Here is an 18,358-nt window from a genome sequence, read left to right on the forward strand (position 1 = left end):
AAAAAAAAGCTAAGCCAGGAGAAAGGGAGGGGAAAAAACATTCTGGTCAGATACAAAAGCATGAAAGTGACAGGGTCATCAAACAGCATGGTGTGCCAAGGAACCTAGCAGTCCATCAGCACAGCTGAGGGCAAAGCTCAAAGCAAGAGAGCAGCCAGGTTATAAAGGGCTTAGATGTCAGGCCGGGCGCGGTGGCTCACGCCTGTAATCCCAGCACTTTGGGAGGCCGAGGCGGGCGGATCACAAGGTCAGGAGATCGAGACCACGGTGAAACCCCGTCTCTACTAAAAAATAGAAAAAAAAAAAATTAGCCGGGCGCAGTGGCGGGCGCCTGTAGTCCCAGCTACTCGGGAGGCTGAGGTAGGAGAATGGCGTGAACCCGGGAGGCGGAGCTTGCAGTGAGCCGAGATCGCGCCACTGCACTCCAGCCTGGGCGACAGAGCGAGACTCCGTCTCAAAAAAAAAAAAAAAAAAAAAAAAAGGGCTTAGATGTCGTGCAAAAACACTTATACTTCTCAGCATGACATTGAAGGGGAAAAAACCCAGGAATTTAAACCACGACTGCCTCAGGGAGTGCAGGATCAAGCATGTCTCCTGCAAAACACCAGCAGACATAACATGTAAAACGCCAAAAACAGTGTCTAGCAAATGCTAAGTGTTTAATGAACACTAGCCATTATTGCCATAAGGAATTATTGAGTTGTGCTACTGGCCGGAAGCAGTGGCTCACGCCTGTAATCCCAGCACTTTGGGAGGCCGACGCAGGCGGACCACTTGAGATCAAGAGTTCGAGACCAGCCTGGCCAACATGGTGAAACTGCATCTCTACTAAAAATACAAAAAAATTAGCTGGGCGTGGTGGCGGACACCTGTAACCCAAGTTACTTGGGCAGCAGAGGCAGGAGAATCACTTGAACCCAGGAGGCAGTGGTTGCAGTGAGCCTAGATCGCACCACTGCACTCCAGTCTGGGCAACAGAGCAAGACTCGTCTCAAAAATAAAAAAGAGTTGAGCTATCTGCAAGATCCCTTACTAGTCTTGTATGGTACAGCAGGTGTAGTCTTCTTTCTGAGTTTCCCTGAGTTGACGGCTACACTCAAAAAAAAAAGAGGAAAACGAGGCTGTGCACGGTGGCTCACGCCTGTAATCCCAGCACTCTGGGAGGCCGAAGTGGGTGGATCACAAGATGAGAAATTCAAGACCATCCTGGTCAACGTGGTGAAACCCCAACTCTACTAAAAATATAAAAATTAGCTGGGCATGGTGGCGAGTGCCTATAATCCCAGCTACTCAGAAGGCTGAGGCAGGAGAATTGCTTGAACCGGGACCCAGGAGGTGGAGGTAGCAGTGAGCTGAGATTGTGTCACTGCACTCCAGCCTGGGCTACAGAGTGAGACCCTTGTCTCAAAAAAAAAAAAAAAAAAAAAAAGAGGAAAACAAGGCTGGGCATGGTGGCTCACGCCTGTAAACCCAGCACTTTAGGAGGCCGAGGTGGGTGGATCACCCAAGGTCAGGAGTTTGAGACCAGCCTGGCCAACATGGTGAAACCCCGCCTCTACTAAAAATAGAAAAAAAAATTAGCCAGGCATGGTGGTGGGCGCCTGTAATCCCAGCTACTTGGGAGGCTGAGGCAGGAAAATTGGTTGAACCTGGGAGGCAGAGGTTGCAGTGAGCAGAGATCGCGCCACTGAACTCCAGCCTGGGCAACAGAGGGAGTCTCTGTCTCAAAAAAAAAACAAAAAAAAACAAAGAAAACCATCACGGGAAACAATTGAAAGAGCTGCCAAAGCCACAGGAACCTGGCTAGGATCTCCACTAGCACTGTGCTTGCGTAGGTGTGGACTAAATAAATATGCAGCTGATGATCAATCACCACTAGTAACAGGAAAACGGGCATCACTTTGTGACTCCTCCTTCAGGGAGGAGTTCCAGCCTGCCACCTGAAAGAGCGGCACTGCCAGAGGCTTGAGCCACAAGATGGGTGGGAAACACAGAGGGTTCACAGGCCTTCCTGGTGCACCCAACCTCTCCTTCTTCTGCCCTCTTCAGTGACAGCCTCAAACAACTCTCCAAGACTCCAGCTTCACAAAGGTATTACGGAAGCTGCTCTCAAAAGTGCCTAAGACACAGAACAGCATCAAAGTCAGAGGAAAAGGAAAGCTGGTCTTTGGTATTTCAGGTTCACACAGAAGAAAATTGGAGACTGTATTAGTTTCCTGTGGCTGCCATAATAAATTACCACAAACTGAATGGCTTGAAACAACAGACATTTATTCTCTCTCAGTTTTAAAGGCCAAAAGTCCAAAATCAAGTCATGAGCAGGTCCATGCTCTCTGTGAAGTCTCCAGGTGAGCACCCTTCCTTGCCTCTCCTAGCTGCTGGTGGCTGCCAGCAACCCCTGGCTTTCCTCGGCTTGTAAATGTACTATTCCAATCTCTGTTTCTGTCTCCACAGGGCCATTTCCCTGAGTGTGTGTCTCTGTATCCAAATTTCCCTCCTGTTAGAAAAATACTAGTTGTTGAACTAAGGCCCACCCTCATCCAGTATGACCTCATTTTACCTTGATTACTTGTGCAAAAACCCTATTTCCAAATGTCATATCCACGGGTTCCAGATGGACATAAATTTGGTGGCAGGCGGTGGGGGAGGGGGCAAACAATATTCAACTCAGTATAAGGACAAATTACCAAGGGCCACAGCCTTCAATCCAAAGGTTGAGTCACTGCTGTAACTCTACACAGCAGCTCTGTTATTCTTATATCTCGGTTGATTAAGAATTAGAGGTAATCCCAGCACTTTGGGAGGCCAAGACGGGCGGATCACGAGGTCAGGAGATCGAGACCATCCTGGCTAACATGGTGAAACCCCGTCTCTACTAAAAAATACAAAAAACTAGCCGGGCGTGGTGGCGGCGCCTGTGGTCCCAGCTACTCGGGAGGCTGAGGCAGGAGAATGGCGTGAACCCGGGAGGCGGAGCTTGCAGTGAGCTGAGAGCCGGCCACTGCACTCCAGCCCGGGCGACAGACCCAGACTCCGTCTCAAAAAAAAAAAAAAAAAGAAAAAGAAAAAGAATTAGAGGTTAGACTGATGAGGAACCAAAACTTTAAGACCTAAAAAGTAACACATAAAAGTTACACTGTTGGCCGGGCGCGGTGGCTCAAGCCTGTAATCCCAGCACTTTGGGAGGCCGAGATGGACGGATCACGAGGTCAGGAGATCCAGACCATCCTGGCTAACACGGTGAAACCCCGTCTCTACTAAAAAATACAAAAAACTAGCCGGGCGAGGTGGCAGGCGCCTGTAGTCCCAGCTACTCGGGAGGCTGAGGCAGGAGAATGGCGTAAACCCAGGAGGCAGAGCTTGCAGTGAGCTGAGATCCGGCCACTGCACTCCAGTCTGGGTGACAGAGCGAGACTCCGTCTCAAAAAAAAAAAAAAAAAATTATACTGTCCTGTGGTTCCTCTTCCCCGGACTCTATGTTCCATAGCATTTGTTCCTGTCACTACCAGGACCTCCTATTCACCACCATTCCAGAATCTTCACTCATCTTGGACTCTGACACTGGTTTTGTTGGAAGCTCTTACTGTTCTCGAATCACTCACAGTCAAATAGGGTTTCTGGCCACCTTTGATGACTCCCTTCATTCTCGAAGTCACCCACGAGCAGTCAGTAACTCACTCTGCTAACTCCCAGACCACTCTTAAAAGTAAACTTTCCTTTTTTTTTTTTTGAGACAGAGTTTCACTCTTGTTACCCAGGATGGGATGCAATGGAACAATCTCGGCTCACTGCAACCTCCACCTCCCAGGTTCAAGTGATTCTCCTGCCTCGGCCTCCTGAATAGCTGGGATTACAGGAATGTGCCACCATGCCCGGCTAATTTTGTATTTTTAGTAGAGACCGGGTTTCTCCATGTGGGTCAGGCTGATCTCAAACTCCTGACCTCAGGTGATCTGCCCACCTCAGCCTCCCAAAGTGCTGGGATTACAGGCGTGAGCCGCCGCACCCCGCCAAAAGTAAACTTTTCTAACTGGATGCAGTAAATTGCAAAGGTTATCATTCAAACACTCAAATGATAGTGTTTATTATGAAATAGGAGTACAAACCATTTTCCTGTGTTTATGAATGATTCTACTCAGACTTGTTTTAATATCACAATTCATAATTTTCAGCATTCCAGACTTCAACTTTGGAACAGAACACACTATGTTCTGAAATCTTGAAGTTTGCTTATCTCTGATCTGTTTTCACCAGTGGCTGATTTTATCCTAGGTACCCTCCAGGTAATGTCTCATTCCCTAGGGCCCTGGCAGAGCTCAGCGCCACAGCAGTCAGACAAAGACTCTGGAGCTCTGGAGCTGTAATAGCATCTAGGGTGTACCCAGGTCATTCCAGGCTCAAAAAAAAAAAAAAAATTCTGCTAACACAATATAGGAGTTGGTTTTGAGACCAACAAGCAGAAACATGGAAACTCACAGGGAAACTCTAATCCTCTTGCACGCTCAAGGCAAGAGCAGCAGCCCACAAGAGACCAGAGGCAAATCAAGTGGGTCAAAAGCACCACACCCCCTGCAGAAACTGATCTGCCCAGCAGACGGGGCCTCAGCCCGGCCAGCTTCCGAACTCCACCAGACTTCACAGCATGACCCGAATCAGTTCCTTCCAGCCTCCCCAGGGAGCCCAGGAGTTTTTCGGAAAGGAGTCTGCCAGTGTCGGGAAAAACGCCAACAGCTCCTCCTCGTCCTTGCAAGCCTCGATCCTACGTGCAGCCACTGTCACCCCCAAACCCCACGCTCCGACCTCCGAGTCCCACAACGCCCGTCACACCACCCAGCAGTCTCCTCAGAGTCCAAGTTGCCCGCTCCAGACCCCCGACTCCGCCCGCAGTCCAGGAGGCCAACGCGGCCACCTGACCTTTGACCCCTGACCCCGACCCGGCCCTCCCGGGCACACCCACCTGCCCGGGAGCTTGCTGTTGCTGCGCTTCCAGAACTGCTTCCTGGCCCCGTCGCTGGCCATGGCCCCTCCTCATCCCTCAGACCCGCGGCCAAGACACCCCGAGTGCAACCGATCCTCCCCCAGCGGCCCTTTCCTGTGCCCCGGGTGGCCCCTCACTGGTCCCGGGACTCCAGTGCGTAGACCCGAGAGGCTCTTCCGCCTCCTTCCGGAAGTTGTGCCTACGCGCGCCCGGAAGTCCCGCCTAAGTCCCAGGTGGCGAGTGACGCAGCGTTCCGAGAACCCGACCGCATTAAAGGGCGACGCCGCGCGACGGACGTTACGCGCGTCGCGGAGGGAGCAGAAGTGGTTGGGTTTCGTGTTTGCTTAAGTCTGTCGCTCCCGGCTAGCCCGACCCGACCGCGGCGCCTTCCTGCAGGTAGCGGACTCCCAGGAGCCAGTGGAGCCTACATTGCGAAGCTGAGCTGGGCCCGTGTCTGATTCCGGTTTCTCTTGAGCGCGTCTCGGAGCCGGCCCAGAACAGAGGGAAGCCAGACCTACGCCATACCCGGCCCAACAGTGGTAGGGCGGCTGCGGGTGCTGGTCAAGCTGGGTCTGCGGGCACTGAGTGAGGATCAGCAAATACTCAGTGGATGAAATATTTGCAGTGCGGTGAGGTGAGGGGCATAACCGCGGAGCGTATTCGGGGGCATGAGAGAGAGTGGGGATTAGGCCAGGCTTGGAGGGAAGAGTGGTTGAGCACCGAAGACAAGCATTAATTCCCCTGGCCTGAGTTCCAGCCTTGTGCGGCTATCACGTGCTTGAAACCTGGCTAGTCCGGAGTGAGATGCTCTTTACGTGTGAAATACAGGATTCCAAAGACGTCGTATAAAATAATTTGTATATTGTTTGCATGTCAGATAACATTTTTAATAATACATTAAATTAAATAAAATGAATTCTTTTTACATTCCTTTTTACTCTCTGTAAAATTATTTTTACCTTTTTTATTCTTTTTATCCGGGGGGTGAGTGGGGGTGGGGCGTGTTGCTATGTTGCCCAGACTAGTCTCTAATTCCTGCCCTCTAGTGATCCTCCTGCCTCACCCTCCCCAGTAGTTGGAACTACAGGTGCGTACGTTATGCCTAGATCTTTTTACTTGTGTGTGTGTGTGTGTGTGTGTGTGCAGAAAACCACTAAAAAAATCCGTATCTGGTGTGCGTCTTAGGCCAAAGATTGAAGGCTCAGGGACTGTCCTTTCAGACTGGAGCTTTAGTGTATTTGGAGCTCCTGCCAGTTCTCTTTTAAAACAAAAACTTGATAAGGCATATTTACTGATTAAGAATTTCCCAGGAGGCTGAGGCAGGAGAATAGCGTGAACCCGGGAGGCGGAGCTTGCAGTGAACCGAGATCGTGCCACTGCACTCCAGCGTGGGTGACAGAGCGAGACTCTGTCTCAAAAAAATAATAATTTCCCATGCCTCTTCATTTACTGGTAAGTAACATTGACTTAGTACTTACTACGTACAAGGCATCCTACTCTCCTGAGATTCTCTCCTAGTAAAGCTCAGAAGACCCCAGGGGTCTCCTTGTGACATACAGCCCTGACAGCCTCAGACAATGCTGTCCCCTACACACAACATTGAAGACCATGGCGGTTCTTTCCAGTTCAGTCTGGCTTATTGCAAGAATCAGTGAGCGAGGTGACAGCAGGATTAACCTGATGGAAGGGGAAAGGAAGGAAAAACAAACAATTGACAGAGGAAAAACTGGCAGCACTTAGTGACTGGTTACACCTTAGATCCGGGTGCTCTTTATAGCTTACCGTATGCTTTGCTACTACTGTTTTCAGGCGAAGGAGTGAGGCTGAGATTGACCTGAAGGCTTCAAAACCAGCTAAGCAAAGGATCACTAGGATCATGACAGAAACGTGAAGACGGAAAAAGAGAGTCTGAGTAGAAAGCCGGTTTTGAAAGCCAAAGTAATACAGATGTTGGAGTCTAGATATGGGACCTAGGAATTGGGACAGATCCTCCAATCCCAGAGGTAATGAGTGGAACCTTTTTTATTCATTTTTGCAACAAGTATTGAGCAGCAATGCAAATTAAAACTAAGGATGTACCACGTTACACTTAACAGATTGGCAAAAACTTAAAAATCTGTCTTTACCAAACTTGATAAGAATGTGGATTTGTGAGCAGAGCAGAACTCGTGCACTGCCGGTAGGAGAACACATTCATTCACTAATTTTGGATGGCCACTTAGCAATTTCTAGCAAAAACACTCTATAACTTAACAATTCCACTCTTAGTATGTGCTCTAGAGTACCTTGCCTCCGCATGCAGAGACAAGAATGTTCAGTGCAGTGTTGCTCCTAGTGGTAGTTGGAGTCTGGGGGAGAAGCAACCAAAATGCCATCTATGGCAGAATCGATAACTTGCACAGTTACGTAGTAGAATACCATAAATTAGTAACAATGATTACATACATCAACATAAGTGAATTTCACAAACTGTGGGGTTGTTTTTGAAATGGGGCTTACTATGTTGCCCAGGCTGGCTGCAAAATCCTGGGCCCAAGTGATCCTCCTCAAGCTTCCTGAGTAGCTGAGTACAGATGCGAGCACTACTGCACCTGGCTCCACAGTGCTGAATGAGAAAAAGTTGAATATGAATTCACATGGTATGATACCATTTAGTACTATTTTCTTTTAAAGAATGAGAATACGGCCAGGTGTGGTGGCTCATGCCTGTAATCGCAGCACTTTAGGAGGCTGAGGCAGGAGGATCCCTTGAGCCCAGGAGTTTGAGGCTGTAGCAAGCAATGATCATGTCACTGCACTCCAGCCTTGGCGATAGTGCAAAACCCTATCTCAAAAAAAAAACAACGTAAAAGATAAATTCAGGAGAGTGGTTGCCTATAGGTATGTGTGGGGACTGTGATCAGGAAGGAATTCATTCATAGGAGATCAATTGTGCTATTATGCTTTGTTTCTTAAGGCAGATGGGCTATATTCAGGTGTTGGTTATATTCTTTATGAGTCTTTACATGTATAAAGTGTTTCGTAATACATTCAAGTATCATAATTGAGCTTGAACTGTGCTATGCACTGAGCTACATTGAACTGTTGTGGGGAAAGGCAAACAGAAGTGCAGAGGCCAGGCACAGTGGCTCACACCTATAATCGCAGTACTTTGGGAGGCTGAGGTGAGAGGATCGCTTGAGACCGGGAGATCAACACTAGCCTGGGCAACACAGGGAGACCCCATCTCTACAAAATTTTTTTTTTTTTTTTAATTAGCCAGACATGGTGGTGAACACTCTTAGTCCTACCTACTTGGGAGACTGAGGCAGGACGATCACTTGAGCCCAGAAGTTTAAGGCAGCAGTGAGCTAGGATCACGCAGCTGCACTCCAGCCTAGACAACAGAGACCCTGCATCAAAAAAAAAAAAATTATATATATATATAGCAATAGTATTTCAGGATGGCTGGATTTGCAATGCCAGTTGGGTTCCTTGGAAAGTGTTTTCTGCCTTCTCCTTTTTCAGATGGCCTGCTCCAGGCCTAGAATATCTCTCACAGGACCTTACTGAGTGAGCTGCCACACTCCCACATGGTGGGTTCTCCCTGCTAAGTTTCCTGGTGCTGCACTCTCCATAGGCACCGAGCCTGTGCCCCAAAGTAAAAAGCTGACTGTCCTGTCCGTATTGGTTTCCTAAGGCTGCTGTTGGTGGAATGCTGCAGACTTAGTGGCTAAAAACAAGACACATTTACCCTCCTGCAGTCCTGGTGGTCAGAAGTCCAAAGTCGGCTTCACTGCTCTAAAGTCAGAGTGTCAGCAAGGCACTCCCTTCTGGAGGTTCTAGGGGAGAGTCAGTTTCTTTTTCAGCTTCTAAAGGCCACTTACATTCCTTGGCCTATGCCCTTCCTCTGTCTGGAAAGCCGATCACTGTAATCTCTACTGCCATCATCACATCATTTTCTCTCCTTCCAGTTCCTCCTGGATCCCTCTGACCTAGCATCAGGTCCATTGGATAATCCAATCCAGGCTGATCTCCCCATCACCCAGCCCTTAGCTCAATCACACCTGCAAACTCCCTTTGGCCATTTAAGGTAGCATTTGCAGGTCCCAGCATTAAGACCTGGTATATCTTCAGGGGTTCATTATTAGTCTACCACAATAATTGATGGCAAATAGCAAAGATCCCCAGTTTCGCACTCCGAGAGGCAGGCATCCTCTTCACTGCCCTCTTCCCCAACTCCTTTCAGCCATCTTGATATTATAGGGTCTGTCACTAGCAACAGGCCATTTCCTGACACTAAGTCAGGATGAGTTAGGGTGCTGTTGGTTGCAAGAATGACAAAGTTCAACTCAAATTAGCTGATACTATAAAAGGAGTTGGTTGGTTAATGAAAAAACCCAGAAGTAGCTCAGCGTTTGGAGAAGGGCTGATACAGCAGCTCAACAATGACTCAAGGGCCTGTCTCCTTCTGTCAGTCTCAAGTCTGTGCCAAGGACAACTTCTTGAGGTCACGGGATGCCTCCGTTGGGCCCCTGAGATCATGTGCTTACTTCTAGTCAGGATGCTAAAGTGCAGAAATACTGTGAACTAATGTCAGTCCCTGGGAGGGGAGCACTACACATTGCTTACCAATTCCAGGAGAGCATCTTAATCACCTCACCAATTTCTGCTGAGTTTCCTAAGGCTGCCAGGAGGCTTTGCACAAACCCAGCAGCCAGAGTTCTGCAAGTTTTCTTGACTCTGGCAGGGGCTCAAAGCTGATCTGGCTGCTGCAGCAGTCATGCCTCCACCCCCTGCATTCTTCACGTCTAGTGTGGTAAAACAGAATACCTGCACAACACGTCAGACAAAGCAACGTTATTATTCACAGAGAGGCCCCAAACATCAACCCAAGCCTGGGATCCATGGCGAGCCAGTCCACCAGCATTAGGAAAGCTCCCCAGGGCACTGGAGTGCTGTCTGCAGGTGCCCCCACTTCACACCACAGCTGAGGAGGGACTTTAAAAGCACTCCACTCTGGGTTCTAGAACCCAGATGCAACTGGGTCCGCTGGGCTACAGCATTGCAGGACATCCTGATCTAGGGGAGATGAGCACAAAGCCTGAGCTGTTTGGGACAGTTCCACCTTATCTCAGAATGTTGCATCCTCTGTATATTCTGCCCAAAAATTGTAACCAAGAGTGGGAAGAGCTGGGTCATCCAGTGTCATTTGGGGACCTGTCAACTGGTAGATGCTCCCTTGTAGCTGGCATTGAGAGTCAGTCCTTCCAAATTTTGCAACTGCTGCCCAACAAGGGAGGGTTAGAATGGATACCAGAAACAATCCCAATATCCACTATACCACCAAAGGCCATGTTGAGAGAAACTGGTGGATTTGACAACTTAAAATGTTCACTTGTTTGTCAAAAAAAATTTTTTTTAATTGGACAAAATATGTGTGCTATGTCTGACAAAGAGTTAATATATGGGAATCTCACAAATAAGGAAGTAAAAAACCCCAATAGGAAATGGGTGTGATTTTTTAAACCAAGTATATATTTTTCAAGCTTATTTTAAACTATGTATTTAAATAAATCAAATCATATATTTCAAAAGAAATACAGCTCTCTAGCTCCTGCTGTCACCAAGTGACATCCCTGCTCCCACCTCACCTTCCACCATGAGTAAAAGCTCCCTGAGGCCTCACCAGAAACCTAGCAGAGACCAGCACTACACTTCCTGTACATCCTGCCCGACCATGAGCGAGGTCAACATCTTTTCTTTATAAATTACCCATCCTCAGGTATTCCTTTATAAGCATCACAAAAATAGCCTAACACAGAAAACTGGTACCAAGAAGCGAGGCATTGCTGTAAAGGCACCTTAAGAGTAATGACCTAGAGTATCTGGCAAAAGAAATTTCTAAATAGCAAAGCATTCAAGAGGTGGCCTGCCTGCTTGTCACAGCCAATGATCAGATACTGGAACAAAGGAAAGTTGGAGCTCATATTTAAAAGGGAAGCAGAGCATGAAAGTTTGGAAAATTTGCAGCCTGGCCATGTGGCAGGGAAAGAATCCAAGCAGGCTGGGGAGCAACCACTAGCTAGAGAGATTAGCATGACTAAAAGGGATCCAAGTGCTAATATCCAAGACAATGGAACAAACGCCTCAAAGGCATTTCAGAGATCTTGGAGACAGCCCCTCCCATTACAAGCCCAGAGGCCTAGGAGGAAAGAATGGTTACAGGGGCCAGGCCCAGGACACTCCTCAGCCTATGGATATTGCTCCCCACATAACGACTGCTCCAGCTCCAGCTATAGCTCAAAGGCCCCAGGTACAGCTTGGGCTACCACTCTGGAGGATACAAGCCATAAGCCTTAGTGGCTTCCACATGGTGTTAACCTTTGTGGGCATACAGAATGCAAGAGTAAAGGTGGTCGCTTCCACCTAGATTTCAGAGGATGTATGAGAAAGCCTGAGCGCCCAGGCGGAAGCCTGCTTCAGGGCCAGAGCCCCCACAGAGAACCTCTACCAGGGTAGTGTGGAGGGGAAATGTGGGGTTGGAGGCCCACACAGAGTTCACACTAAGGCGCCGCCTAGTGGAGCTGTGGAAAGGGGACTGCACCCTCCAGACCCGAGAATGGTAGCTGCACCCTACACCTGGAAAAGCTGCAGGCACTCCACCCTAACCTGTGAGAGCAGTCACAGGAGCAGGACTGCCCAAGGCCTTGGGATGCCACCCCTTGCACCAGGATCCGAGACGTAGAGTCAAGGATTATGTTACTTTTTTTTTTCTTTTTTTTTTTGAGGTGGAGTCTCACTCCGTCGCCCAGGCTGGAGTGCAGTGGCATGATCTCAGCTCACTGCAACCTCTGCCTCTCAGGTTCAAGCAATTCTCCTGCTTCAGCCTCCCAAGTAGCTGGGATTACAGGCATGCCCCACCATGCCCGGCCAGCATTGGGATTACAGGCATGAGCCACTGCACCTGGCCCAAATGCTTTCTTAGATGCAAAAAAATAAGACATTTTTAAAAATTAAAGGACACCCTCACCCCCCAAAAAATGATCAATTATTTTCACATCCAGGAAAAACAACAAATGCAAATCCAAATGCTTTGAAGAATGAGACTGATTTTTGGAGGCTTTCAGGGTAGACAGAGGAGGGCCGTTCTGCCACGACTCATGCAAACAAACCTCCTAAATGCACCCTTGAGATGCATCGCGCCCTTCACAGCCACCCTCAGCCCCTTCCATTGCCTTCGATCCTCTGCCGTGCTCCTGCAGACCTCCTGCCCAGACCTCACCCGCAGGCCTCAGTCCCTTTCCCGTGTGCATCTACAACCTTCCACCTCTCAAGCTCAGCAAATTCCAGCATCCTCAGCATCCTCAGCATCCTCCTCATTCCCCCTCACCAGATGCCTGGTGGCAGTGGGGGCAGCGGGGAATGGCACACACAGTGGGTATCATTTCTGCTTTAAAGATGAGAAAGTAGGGGCTTCAAGAGGCAAAGTCCCCCAGCTAGAGTGAAGTGAACAGGGTTTGGAGTCCAACTGCTGACCCCACAGCCCATTCACTGTCCACTTCACCTTGCCAGGCCCTGGCCACAGTCCCACTGCTAATTGGAAACACAACCAGCTGCGGCATTTCCTCCCGTGGTCCTTTGCAGCACGTGGGTCCCCACCCCCACCCTTGGTAAATGTGCAGGAGCCACCGTCAGCCATGACTCATGGCCAGTCCAACCCACTGTGACTCAGGCGGGATACAGAGAGGACAGCAGATGTCAGAGTGTGCCCAGACTGGCCATCTGCAAGCTGTGTCCTGGCCTCACGTCTCCTGTGACTGGTTACACTGTGCTGTAAACACGGCCAGCCTCCGTTTTCCCACCCGTAAAATGGAGATGAGGACACCTGTCCTGTGTGTTTCCCAGAGTCATGATTGGAATCCCCTAAGACAATGGACTGGAAGGCACTTTGTAAACCACAATCTCTGAGCAAATATGACAGAATGCAGAGGAGGGAGTGAGTCTGTAAGTGACGTGAAGCCTGGCCTGGAGTGGCAACTGGAATGCCCCATGGCCGCATGGTACTATATCATCCCTGGACTTCCCGCAGCTGCTAGAGTGAATGAAGGAGCTGGTCTGTCACTTAACACCAGCAGAGAAAGTGGCCCAGAGAGCAGGTCTCTCCCAGGTATCTGACTGGGCCTCTCGTGCTAGGAACTGGGAACACAGACCTGGGAACTCTGTGCCGTTATGACATCACAGCCTGAGGGCCAGGATGGAAAGTGTGGTGGGGCCACCAACCTGAATGGCACTTTTGGCCAGAGGCGCATGGTGTGGGGAGGCTGGCACTAAAGGGCCTGCCCGTGTGGCATCCCAGGCATGGACACCCTGAGGGTGAGGGGAGAAGGCAGGCAAGATGCTGGTGCCATGCTCGTGCTGGCATTGTGCAGTTTGGCATCCTGGTTCCAAGCTGAGCCCCCTGCAGTTGCAGAAGGCCAGTCTGATGGGGAGGGGATGCTCCTGGGTTCTGGTGGCATGGCCTGCCTGGCATAGTGTGGCACTGGATGGAAAGAGAGACCGGGGTGGGGGCGGGTGGTCTCTTATTTTGAGACACTGCAAACACCTCTTTTCTCTGGGCCTCAGTTTCCCCAATCCTAAGAGACCGTGGGTCAGGCCAAGTGGGAAGGTGGGTGAACCCCTGACTTTGGAACCAGGCAGACATGGATTTCAATCCTGCTGTGCAAATCCGGGCAGCCTTCTCAGCTGAGCCTGTTTCCTCACCTGTTGGGAGAGGGCTCAGTGCAATGGGGCATGAACCTGGGCGTATGACAGAATCCAGGCAGGGCTAGCTGCTGTTTCTAGTACTGATGCTTAGCGATCCAAACAAAAATAAAATGTGGGAATCTGGCCCCATAGGGTCTGTACTGGCCACTCGGCGTCATCCTCCCGCTTCCTGACCACCTTCGGATGACACTGGTTCTTCCAAAGGAGGGATGGTGGCTGCCCACCCAGGTCTCCTGGGGACACTGCAAGGGGTGGGGGGACGTGCCGTTCTGGAGGAGTTAAGCTTCCTGGCAATGGATCCCAAGCCTCCCCCACTCCCCTACCCAAGGGACCAAGCCACAGCTGGCATGAAGTCATGCCCTACGGCACCTTCCAAGGAACTCCTGCCACATCTCCCTCCCCCCTGTCACTGAGGAGAAGGACCCGTCCTCACTGAAGCAGAGGCTCCCGGGGCTTGGGGCAGGACTTGCAGGGAGCAAGAATGGGGCCCGGGTATGGGAGTGGGGGAGGCACGGGACCCAGGGTTGGCCCAGGGGTACTCGGGGCCTGAGGGCAGGGGCCAGGGCTAGAGGGGTGACGGACTGCGCTAAGCCAGGGAGCCCTCAAGGGCCACACCTGGGTATGGTAACCCCTGTGTGTATCCACTGGAGCAGATTACTGGTTACCCCAGCTTCCCACACCCCCTCCCTTCACGCATTTTGACCCTTAGGCAGTCTCCACTTGGGAAGGCCTAAGGCCCAAACTTAAAGTGTTCCTGGCGCCTACCTCTGAGTCTCTTGTTTTAGGATTGGGGAAACTGAGGTCCAGAGAAGCAAAGCATTTGTGTTGTTTTACAGGGGGAGATCCCCTGGTCTCTCCTCTTTCCATCCAGTGCCACACTGTGCCAAGCAGGCTGTGCTGGCAGAACCTAGGGGCATTCCCTGCCTATCAGAGTGGCCTGGACAACGGCAGGGGGCTCAGCTTAGAACCAGGACCTCCCGTGTCTCCTGGTGGGGAAGGTGAGAGCAGCCTTCCTGAGGGAAAAACGCCTGGCCCCAGCCCATGTGGACCTCCAGGACGCCAGGACCTTCCCAGGGGAGGGGCAGTGCTGTGCAGGCCACCCCGCCCTTGCCACAGCAGTCACTACCATCTCTGGATGTCACAGAGCGAAGCTAAGGCTGCAGCCACCCACAGCCTTTCACCAAGAATAAGCTTGGCCAGAACTAATGGACATATAGGCTGCTTGGAATGGTGCCTGGTCAATAAGAATGCATCCGTGATTGACATGAGATGCCTGCACAGTGTTCTGGGAGCCCCAAGGGAGCCGGGCCTCAGCCACCTGCACAGAAATCCCCCAGGTCCTTGATCACCACGTCCCTCTTGGTGCCCCTAGCATAGGGCAGCCATGGAGCCCAAGACCGGACACCTCCCCACTATGAGTGTCAAGCAATGTGTGGAGGGTGTTGGTTAGTGGGGACAAAGCCCAGGCCAACTGAGACAGGCAAGAGAGAGGGTCTCCAGCAGGGGGACCATCATCCAGGCACCCTCCCAGCTGCCAGGGCCGGGCCCTCACACGGCCTGCCACACCTGCTGTGCTCTGTTCTTGGCTCTGTGAGTTCCTGCAGCAGGCTGTGTCTCAAACCAGCACCTCACCCTCATCCCCATCACTCTAGCTATGGGGATTTCCAGTAGGTCATAGCCCCCGACCTTCCCAACAGAGCTTCTCCGGGTCCTCACTTAGTTGTTGATGACATACTTGGCAAGTGCACTGGATGTGACCTCAGGGAAGTGGGGAGATGGGGCCCCAGGGCCTAGAACCCTCTTGATCCTTCCTGGGCCTTCCCCCAGCTCTGTTACCAGAGGGCAGAGTCAAGCCTGCAGACTGCAATGGCCTGCAAAGGATCAGGCCTCACTGTGGCAGGAGCCATTACCAAAGGAGGAGGCTTTGCTCCCAGATGGGCCACGTAGTTTATAAATGTTAGTTTATAAATGTTGATGGCAATTCTAGGAAAGGCAGCTCCACTTGGGAGGGCCCAAGGCTCACGTGTATACTGTTCCCAGTACAGAATGTGATGTGGTAGGGCACGGGAGGAGGGGAGCGGGGAAAGTGGCCTGGGTAAGTCTCAGCCCCTCTCTGGGCCTCACCTTCCCCCTATGTCAGATGGAGATAACGACCACTGTCCTGCCCCTCTCCCAGGATTCTTCTAAAGATCAAGGGAGGGAGCCCGAGGAGGAGAGGGAGGAGGAAGAAGAGCTGGAGAAGGAGGGAGGAGGGAGGAAGCAGGGGAGAGGGAGGCTGAACCGGAGCTGATGACCTTTTGGTTTAAGCCCCAGCTGAGCAGCTGAACCCTGAAAGAGGACTTGTGGCTGTTAGCCCAGGATTCACTCCCAGAGCTGTCAGAGCTGGGCTGCACCCCAGGTCGTAGCAGGGACAGCTCTCAGGCACCAGGCCACGTCCAGGTGTGCGTGGCAGGCTGGGCACCTGTTGGGGTCTGCTGGAGCACATGCCACACCCTCCATGCCCTGCCCCGTTTCCTCGTGTCCTCGTTCACTCCTGTCAGCCACTGACCCCAGACTCTTCCACGGCTTCTGGCCTCGGCCTTGCCTGGAGTCGGACCTGCCGGGCATCCTGCCCATGGCACAGCGGGGCTGTTGGAGCCAAGAGAGGGGGCCCTGGCCCCCCGCCGGCCTCTCCCCATGGCCCTTCCCAGTGATTGCTGCCCAGCACCCCCCATCATAAAATGCTCTGCTCAAGAGCCATCAGGGGCTCCCTGCGTCTGCGGGAAACGGCGGACTCCTCGCTCTGGTGCCCAAGGCTTCTCCAGGTTGGGGCTCTTTTGCCACTGCCCAGTACTCCGTCCCTCAACACATTCCAGAATGCCTGTTGCTGGTGCCCTCCGCCTGGGAGCCGTCCCCCACCCTGCATCCTCACTCACTGAAATCACTGCATGCTTTGAGACCCAGGCAAACACCTCACCCCATCCCCAGCTCCAGAGATGTCCAGCCCCAGCTTCCGGGGCTTGCTCCCTCCCGTGGGCTCCTCCCTGAGGATAAACCGACGTTGCCTTTGGGGAACTTGGCCTTTCCCCTCCACTCCCATGGGGAGCTGCTACAGGGCGGAGTCACCACCCACACGGGCTCCAGTGGGCACAGACAATGGGCTGGGGAGTGCTAGCAGCCGAAGGATTCAGGGACTTGTTAAGGGACTAGGCGTTGTTTCTCCCACGCAGGAAGATGCCTGAAGCCTCCTTTCCTCATGCCATCCACCCACAGCAGGAGTGCCAGCCTCCTGACACCCTGCCCCCACGACCCCAGCCCCATACCATGCTGGATGCCACCAGACGCCTGGGAAAGCCCCTGACGCACATCCTGCGAGGCAGTTTCCCCGGAGCTGCCCCACGCCTTCTCTCCCTCCATCCCCAGCGAGGCAGTTTCCCCGGAGCTGCCCCATGCCTCCTCTCCCTCCATCCCCTGTGAGGCAGTTTCCCCGGAGCTGCCCCACGCCTCCTCTCCCTCCATCCCCTGTGAGGCAGTTTCCCCAGAGCTGCCCCACGCCTCCTCTCCCTTCATCTCCTGAGAGGCAGTTTCCCCGGAGCTGCCCCACACCTCCTCTCCCTTCATCTCCAGGGCAACCCTCTGAGTTACGAGCATCACATCACCCACTGGAAATCTAGAAATGCCACATGCAACAAAAGAGCTGGCCAAAGGTCAGGTGGCCCCAATTCCATGTGACCTGGACACATCCCAGCCCCCTCTCTGATAGTCATCTTCCCATCTGTAAAATGAGGTAATCAGCACTGTTCCACATACCTAGGAGTGTTCTTCTAAAGATCAGATGAGACAATACATGGGAAACTGCCTTAGGGAGATGCAAGCATCCCACCAGCCTCTGGGATCGGTATTGAATGGGTGAGAAGGCTGGGTGACTCCACACTAAGACCAGCCTGCAAGACCTGTTGGGTGAGACCTCCAGCACCACCGTAGGTCCTCCGTGAAGGCTTCAGGAATCTGTTTTCACAACCCCTAAGCCTCAATCCACTTTTCTACTGCAACGCACAACACAGTGTTTCCTTCGGGTGACATCCTGCAGCTCGCCCTGCGGAATTCCCGCCCTGGCTCTCAGCCACTGCAGCCAGCCGTGACTGGGGGACTGTTTACCCCCAAGTGATGGCGGCAGCCTGGCCAAGGAGCATCTCGTGAACCTCTTCCTGTGGCTCTGAGTTAACACTGTGACTCGCAGACAGGCCACTTCAAGCTGTTTCTTTACTGGAAGCGGAGGAAGATTAAAGCATGGATTTTTTTTTCCTTCATGAGACAAAGCAAGCTCTGTGTAGCTCGAAACTTGGCCCTTCCTACATGTTGCTCCCGGGGAAGTCACAAAATGTACTGAGAAAGCAGCAGGCAGTCGGCTGAGTGACTGGGGGCCCAGGATGTGCCCAGGGAGCCTTGGAGTATCAGAGCTGGTGGGCACCTTAGGTTCCTGCCTCCAATACTCCCATTTTGTGGATGGGCAAACTGAGGCCTAGAAACTAGCTCTACATTTAAAACAGAGCTAGACTCAGCCCTAGCTCCCCGCCTCCCCAGCCAATGCTGTTTCTGTCACCCTCCACTCTTGACGGTAAGCAGCCCCAGTGGGGAGGAAGGAGACAGGACAGA

General features: G+C 51.8%; 1 protein-coding gene and 1 long non-coding RNA gene across 3 annotated transcripts in view; one reads left to right on the forward strand and one right to left on the reverse strand.

Moving 5' to 3' along the window:
• The window catches only part of TBC1D22A (TBC1 domain family member 22A), a 428,246-nt gene extending 423,085 nt beyond the window's left edge, over positions 1–5,161 (reverse strand). For both annotated transcript variants that reach the window (XM_007976122.3, XM_073006581.1), the window contains exon 1: positions 4,958–5,161. In XM_007976122.3, coding sequence (XP_007974313.1) covers positions 4,958–5,019 — 62 coding nt within the window. In that variant the 5' untranslated portion in view covers positions 5,020–5,161. The remainder of the gene's footprint in view (positions 1–4,957) is intronic.
• Positions 5,162–5,251: 90 nt separating this feature from the next.
• On the forward strand, positions 5,252–11,520 carry LOC103223515 (uncharacterized). The gene is made up of 2 exons (XR_493845.3): positions 5,252–5,612; positions 6,788–11,520. It is a non-coding gene; the product is annotated as an uncharacterized lncRNA (long non-coding RNA).
• The last annotated feature ends 6,838 nt before the right edge of the window (positions 11,521–18,358 follow it).

The sequence above is a fragment of the Chlorocebus sabaeus genome, chromosome 19, assembly GCF_047675955.1.
Source record: "Chlorocebus sabaeus isolate Y175 chromosome 19, mChlSab1.0.hap1, whole genome shotgun sequence".
Classification (NCBI taxonomy): domain Eukaryota; kingdom Metazoa; phylum Chordata; class Mammalia; order Primates; family Cercopithecidae; genus Chlorocebus; species Chlorocebus sabaeus.